Raw genomic sequence first — 7057 nt, 5'->3', positions numbered from 1 at the left:
AGACCTACAAGGACTGCACAGGACACTAACGTGAGGTGTTCAAGCTTTATTGCAGACGCTGGCAAGCAAGCTGTCAGAGAGAGTGGTGTGAAAACATCCACGGTGCACACCCTGGATGTGGGCCAGGACCCCTGCAGCCGCTCAGAAATGTGGGCTTGAGCTCTGCCAGCAGGATATGGTGACTTTTTGCAGGTGTTTCTTCATGTTGCCTGACTTGTACAGGGGTCCGAAGGCTAACTTGTTGTTTGCTTCCCACGAACGTTCACTTCAGTGACTGTAGTGGTCTGGAGAGTTCTCACATTCGTGGCTACACCGAAGAGGAGTGCAGCCAAGAGGGCAAGCAAGCGACCAAAAATGATTCTCAAATACACCACTGACATACCACTTTCCCTCACTGTCCGCGTTCTTCTTGGAGGGGGTCCACTGTCCACACTCCCTCCGGCTCCAGTGTTTATGCACCGGGGAGGGTCCAAGCCTACATGGCAATGGCAGTTCCTGTTATTGTTGCACACGCCCCTGTAGTTGCATTTCGAAGGGGGACAGTTGTAGTCTATGGCCGCCAGAGTAGCATTGCAGAAGCCCTGAAGACAGAAATTTCCACCCCCACAGGGGGTACCAGGTCTCACAGCACCCACATCAGTTGTTTCTGTCGCACGGTGTGCACCCACCCCAAAACACAAGAACCCCCCTACTATGGAGTGATGGAACCCCACATGTTCCTGCAAACGAGGCAGATGAGTGACGTTGACACACTGTAGGCGTCCACACTTAACGTCAGCTTGCCCACAACGAGCTGGATGGAAAAACTCAGTAACTTTACAGTGTCCAAATCGGTGGCCCTTTCTATTTATGCCATAGCAGACATCTGGAGCGCTCAGCGCCCCTTCCCCAAAGATCTCCTTGCAGTGCATACTGCGGTCCGTACAATTGCCATGGTAGCAGTAGCCGTCCTCGGTGCACGGGGTTCCATCTTGCAGATAAAAATCACTGGGGCACCGCGTGTCCTTCCCCTTGCAGTACTCGGGAAGGTCACAGATGTTCTGGATTGGTCTGCAGAGCGTCCCCGCGGGCGTGTAGGTGCAGTTTGCACAGCATGATTCCCTGTTACAAATGCTCCCAGGTGTAAAGCGGCAGTCACTGTCGCAGCATGGGTTGGTGTAACACTGCTTGAAGGTCCCACAGTCACACTGCTCTTTGTCTTCCACCACAGAGTTTCCACATCGAATGGGTGTCAGGCTACTGTTTGAATACACTATTTCTCTGAAGATGCATCGGTCTAAATTATTATTAAGTATGTGTTGTGTGTGTTGAAAGGAACAGTTACTGAATGAATCTGTCAACACAGGGTACCTGTACATGATGCAGGTGGCCCTTCTCTGGCAAACACAGTTGCTCTTATCTAAATACAGACCGAAAAGAACCCCTATTTGGTGGGAGGCTATAATTGATAACAATAAATAATGTCTGGATAGGTGGCCCAGAAAGATGAGATTTGTTCTACTGCATATCCCGTATAGTTGTGGCTCATGATTAAGTTCATGGGGCCCATATCTGTTCACAATCAAGGATGGATATGTAAGAAAATATTTGAAAATGTTGTTAGCATAATTCTGAGCATATGGACCTTGTGGCACATCATAGTTTCTCATGTCTGCAGGCTCTCCCTTATTATAAATGATGATGAGGCTGATGTAGAACCTCATATTAAGACCTCTCAACATGGCGTCTATTAAACTACCTAGATGTACCAGGAATTGGGCACACTGTGACACATTGTTGTACAGAGTATAAGTGGAATGGGCACTCATAACACAGCCTTTCATAGTACCAAGGTGGGATGAATAGAGCTTACTGCTGACCCTGGAGGCTGCACTGGGGTTCGGGTCAGAGAATTGCGGGTGCCTCTCAGCCTTGTGTCCCAGCGTGGACATGGGTCCTGTGGCGTTAGTGTCGGCTACGATCTGAGAAATGATGTGCTCAAACCTCTGGGAATCCTTGAGGGGTTTGATTTCATAGGCCAGGTCATCCACCTTCATGATGCCTTCCAGGCCCCCATAGCACGTGTCCACGGTGACCATGGAGAGAGGGACGTCTTCCAGGTAGCCCAGGTAGTAACAGTCGAGAGGGAAAAAGGGGTAGTCCACCTGCAAGGCCCCCTGGTCATCCTGAGTCATCACCACCAGCTGTCCAGGCCAAAAGAGTCTCTTGCGCCGCATGTGGAGGACGTGTCTCTGGCCCCCGAACCTCAGGCTGTAGGAGAGCCAGCCTGCTGCCAGCACGGTTTTGCCATGGTGCAGCTCCTTCCTGGGAATCACCACCTCCGAGGAGATGTAGCGCCAGGAGGGACGACCTTGAGAACACTGGGCGGGACCCAGCACCACCCAGAGCCCAAGCAGCAAGAGGGGCGTCCTGAGGGTGACCGGGCCCTCTGCCAGCCTCATGCCCTTGGTGGGGGAGAACCGTGGATGGGAACGGAGAGAGGGAGGGTCCTCAGTGAAACCTGGTCCCCACCATCTGCAGTGGCCACTTCCTGCCAAGGGCAGAGTGGCTGGGTCAGCTGAGGCAACAATGACAAGGCGTGGCAGTGGGTGGGGCTGGGTGTGCATTCAGCTGGGGTTGAGGAGGGGGAGGTGGGAACCCTGTTCGTGAATGCTAAGGTGGAAATAAAAGAGAAGGAAGCAGAACCATGTGCCATTGCATCCATGTCAGGCTTCCCTGTAGCTACTTGCACACATGCTATGTCATTACAACAAAGTTATATTCCATACTGTGGACGAAAGACCGTCACATACTAACCTGACTAGCTCAGGGGAGGCCTGCATGGCGGCCTGGCAAACTCAGTGACCTAAAGTAGCCACAAAGGATGATCTGAACTTAAAACATTTTCACTAAAAAGCAGTTTATACTAGATAGTCATGTTCTAGGCCAGCATCTTCCCTGAAAAAGGTCAGTCTTTACTTTAACTGAGCCTATTGTCCTCTTGCATCTATGATAATGTCAATGTAAAAAACCATTGCTGGTTAGCCAGAGATGGGTAAGATTCCTCAAGGAAGGAACAACCTAAGACAGGCACAGTCTCCGAGGGGCCATCAGGAGAGAATTTTGGTATCAACAGAGGTGGGGCACAGACCCTCACCCCCCCCCCCCCGCCCAACATTGCAGAGGCCTAAACCCTAGTCCCTCTGAGGGAGGTCTCCTGCCCCCATGGCTGCTTCGTGCTTCCCATGCCCAGCTCAGATCAGGACCCAGGTGACCGACAGAGACTTGGCCTACAGCAGCTGCCCTCTCACTCCAACAAGAATTGTTTGAGTTGTCTTATACCCATGGTGTGGGGAAGTGGGTTTACGATATCTAAATCCAGCCTGCCACCAGGAATGCTCAGGACCTACTCAAGAAGGCAAATAATCCCTTCCACCAATATTTACAGGGTAAAATCAGATTGTTGTTAGAGTAATAAATTTGACAGTAAAATAGTAGTCAAGTTTTCAGGCAAATTTAAATTGGCTAGTTGAAACAAGCGAATATTCTAGAAAAATTAATTGTACTGGACAAAAAGGTGTTCCTAAAGTGTTAACTAAAATTTTTACTGGTACTTCATCTCATGATAAAATTGTGCACTATGTAATGAACCTAAAACAGTAATATTATAGTGCAAAAAATTAAAATTTAAAAGCCATCAAGACTACATTATAAAATTTTCAAAAGCCTCCTAACATTTAAATCAAAAAAGGAGGGGATAGTAGAGGAATATCATGTAAGGAAAAATATCCTGTAAGTAAATTACATCTAGAAAATTAATACTTTAGAAAATTAATTGTAAGGCTAAAAGCAAGACACCCATGAAAAACACACAAGGTGTCAAAACAAGACAGAGGAAAATCATTTGGGCAAAAAATGAAATAGGATCCCAAGTCAAATTTATAGAAAATATTCCTTTATTAACTTTTGGTCGAGAATACGTTTGTATATTTTCAGAAAACAACTCCGAGACCATGTGGATTCCAGCAACAGAGAGGAATCGACAGGACTACTCCAGCCATGAAGACAGAAGAGAAGCAGTCCAGAGACGGAAGACGCTGATGTGGCCTTCCCATACTAGCAGTTAGCAGCTGTGCATCACTGCAGGTTGCCCAGGACCAAACCAGAGAGAGTTGGACCTGCATTACCACCATTTGTCCACCATCCAGAACTGTAATGTCGGTGCTGACATGTACACATAAGGAACTGTTGGACATTGAAATTGGGTCTCAAAAGAACTGTTGGCCCAGAAAGAAACTCACTACAGACTGATTCATTTGCCTGTCAGCATAACCATGATTGCTTGTCTCATTTTCGGTTCTTAGAAGTGTATTTCTAATAGCACATGATCTCACTCATCTAGGGGAAATAATGAACAACATAGACTGATGAACAAGAGCAGACCCAGAAACATGGAGGCATGGATCAGACTGTCGGGCCTCAGAGGGAGGGTAGGGAAGGGTGGGGGTAAAGGGGAGAGATCAACCAAAGGACTTGTGTGCAAGCATATGAGCCTAACCAGTGGTTAAGGACAACAGGGGGGTGGGGGCATGTGTGGGGAGGGGTGTGGGATGGGAATGGGGGGATGAGAACAAATATGTGATACCTTAATCAATAAATAAATTAAAAACAAAACAAACAAAAAAACCATTGAAACCTGTTGTGGTCGAAAGGGGCCACATGCTAACCTGACAATCTCAGGGGAGGCCTGCATGGCAGTCTTACAACCTCTGAGACCTAAAGTAGCCACAAAGGATGGTCTGAAATTAAACTTTAACTAAAAGCAGTTATGGTGGGTAGGTAGTTATGTCCTAGGCCGGTATCTTCATTGACAAGGTCAACCTTTACCTTAACTGAGCCTATCTATCTGTCTTTTTGCCTCTACAATAACAGGCCCTTGAAATGTCTGGGTGACTTGGTAATCTCCCTTTTTCTGGACCCCATAGGCACAACCAAATGTGCTGGGCACAGGACAGATACCACAAATTCCTTCATTATCATGTTAATTGTTTCTGCACCCACCTAAGTATGTGTCCATCATTTCACTTTTTATCCAATCCCAGGGGATTCCCCAGCTCTGCTTTCTCCCACCTCCTTCATCTATCACCAGTGGATTTCATGTAACCCACCTACGTCCCTCCTTTGATTGCAATGTATAAATACAGATGTAACCCGCCAATCTCCAGAACATTATCTCAATTCGTTGAGTTTCTGCTTCCTGGCACATGTCCACAGTTTGGCTCCAATAAACTCACAAAAATTCTTTACAGGTCTCAATGGGTTTTTTCGTTGACGTTATGTTAACAGATGTAACCTGTTTATGTTAATGTAGCACAAGCATCACGAATTGGCACAAGGCCTCTTCTGTTTGATCGTGTGTCACTAGTTGGCATGAGGCCTCTTCTGTTTGAGCGTCTATATACGCTTCTACTGACCAGCTGGCAATGGGCCGCTTTCTACAGCTGCTCTTGTGGGGCTATTTTGAAGAACTACTTTGTCTAATGGCTCCTAGAGTAGCAATGGCTGCTTGATCTACAATAGTCTCTCCTGTATGTGCCTACGACTTCTCATGTCTTCTCTGTCTAATGAGGACCAGTGCTCCCAACAGTTGGCATGGTCAAGCAAGATCGAAGAGTAAGTGCTCCCACAATCCCCCCAAAAGGTTGGTTTCCACCCACCGTTTTTGTCTTTGAATCCAATCTTCAGCTTTGTGAGACAAAGCACTCTGACCGACCACCACAGCATTTTTGTTTCACTCTCTTCCCAGGACAACCCCTGCCTTTCCCCTCCCCTCCCCTCCCTGCCCCAGGCGTGTTACCATCATCTTCCTCACTCCCAAGCTCCAAGGGCTGTTTCTTTGCATTCATAACTTGTTTGCTAATCCCATTTCTTCTAGCCATTACTTCCTCTCCCTCTGTGATTTGCCAGATAAATTTTCTCTTACAGTTTGGGTCATGGCTCTGAATTCTTTCCCAGACAGAACCCAAGTACCAAGGTTGCTGACCCCAGCTTTGATCTGACTCCACAGGTCAGACGCCGGGTGCCCATCCACCATCTACAACACACACCATGTAGAGTCCTCATGTGGGGCTTTGTGGCCCTTTGGGGAAGTGTCCCTGTTTGGGGCAAGACATCCCGCAACTTGGGGGTGGCCCACATGGTAACAAAGGATAGCTGGGACCCAGGGAGGGACGAGGAGTGCTGTGTGCTGCTCCTTGTTAGGTCGCCAAAGGAGCCAAAGGAGGAACACAGGAGACCAGAGTGGGGAGGGATTTATTTGGTCATCCGCACACCACGTGGCTGAGCCTGTGTGGTGCCAGCACCCAGTGACAGCAGTCAGCGGCCGTTAAAGGACTTTTGCGGGCTTTTTGGGGGCCGAAGACTTCTTTATGCATACCCGGAGGGGAGAGAATGGACGTGGTCAGCACAAGTGAAATGTGGCCTCAGCAAAGGGAATATCCATAGTGAAATGACCTAAAAAGCCAGTTCCCGGGGGAGGGGTATTGATTCAATTTCTCCATCAAACCTAACACTCCTGAGGTTTTCTGTATTCAGGTTAGGGGAATCAGGCACTCCTGGGAACAACCACGTTCAGATCCCCTGTCCCCACCCCCACCCAGCCTCTCTCAGGGAGCCCACATCCACTTTCCCCCCTCTTTTGCTAGGGGAAGAAATGGTAATCCTGCTCTGTGAACTGGGATTGTTCTGTTCTATTAGAGAATGCATATCCTCACCTGGCTGAGAGTTGCACTGCCCGGGACATGGGAGTATTGGAGAACTACTACCCTGGGAAGATCAACAACCTTGTTGCAGAAAGAAAACAATGGAGTCCCAGATGATCTTGTGCTTTGCAAATCCCCAGCCCACATTGCCTGTGTGGACTGGAAAGGGGCTACATGATGGCTGGCGGGCTTGGGGGCTGGGCAGGGGGAGGGGGGCGGAGTGCATGGTAGTCTTTTAGGAAGGGATGGGGGTGGGGGAGGACCACAGAGGATGGTCTGAAATTGAAGACCTTTGATTAGAGAGCAGTTTATGGTGG

The 7057-nt window shown here is 48.4% G+C and overlaps 1 protein-coding gene across 1 annotated transcript; it reads right to left on the bottom strand.

The window, feature by feature from the left end:
- Positions 1 to 233: 233 nt before the first annotated feature.
- On the bottom strand, positions 234 to 3121 carry LOC307102318 (disintegrin and metalloproteinase domain-containing protein 21-like; the record flags this gene model as incomplete). The annotated part of the gene is made up of 1 exon (XM_079775832.1): positions 234 to 3121. Exon 1 carries the CDS (start codon positions 2604 to 2606, stop codon positions 234 to 236), a length of 2373 nt encoding a protein of 790 aa, XP_079631958.1. The 5' UTR covers positions 2607 to 3121.
- Between the last annotated feature and the right edge of the window lie 3936 nt (positions 3122 to 7057).

This window comes from Cnephaeus nilssonii, assembly GCF_951640355.1.
Source record: "Cnephaeus nilssonii genome assembly, chromosome: 1".
Taxonomy (NCBI): domain Eukaryota; kingdom Metazoa; phylum Chordata; class Mammalia; order Chiroptera; family Vespertilionidae; genus Cnephaeus; species Cnephaeus nilssonii.
Note: the sequence above shows the minus strand (reverse complement) of the source record. Positions and strands in the feature narration are given on the sequence as shown.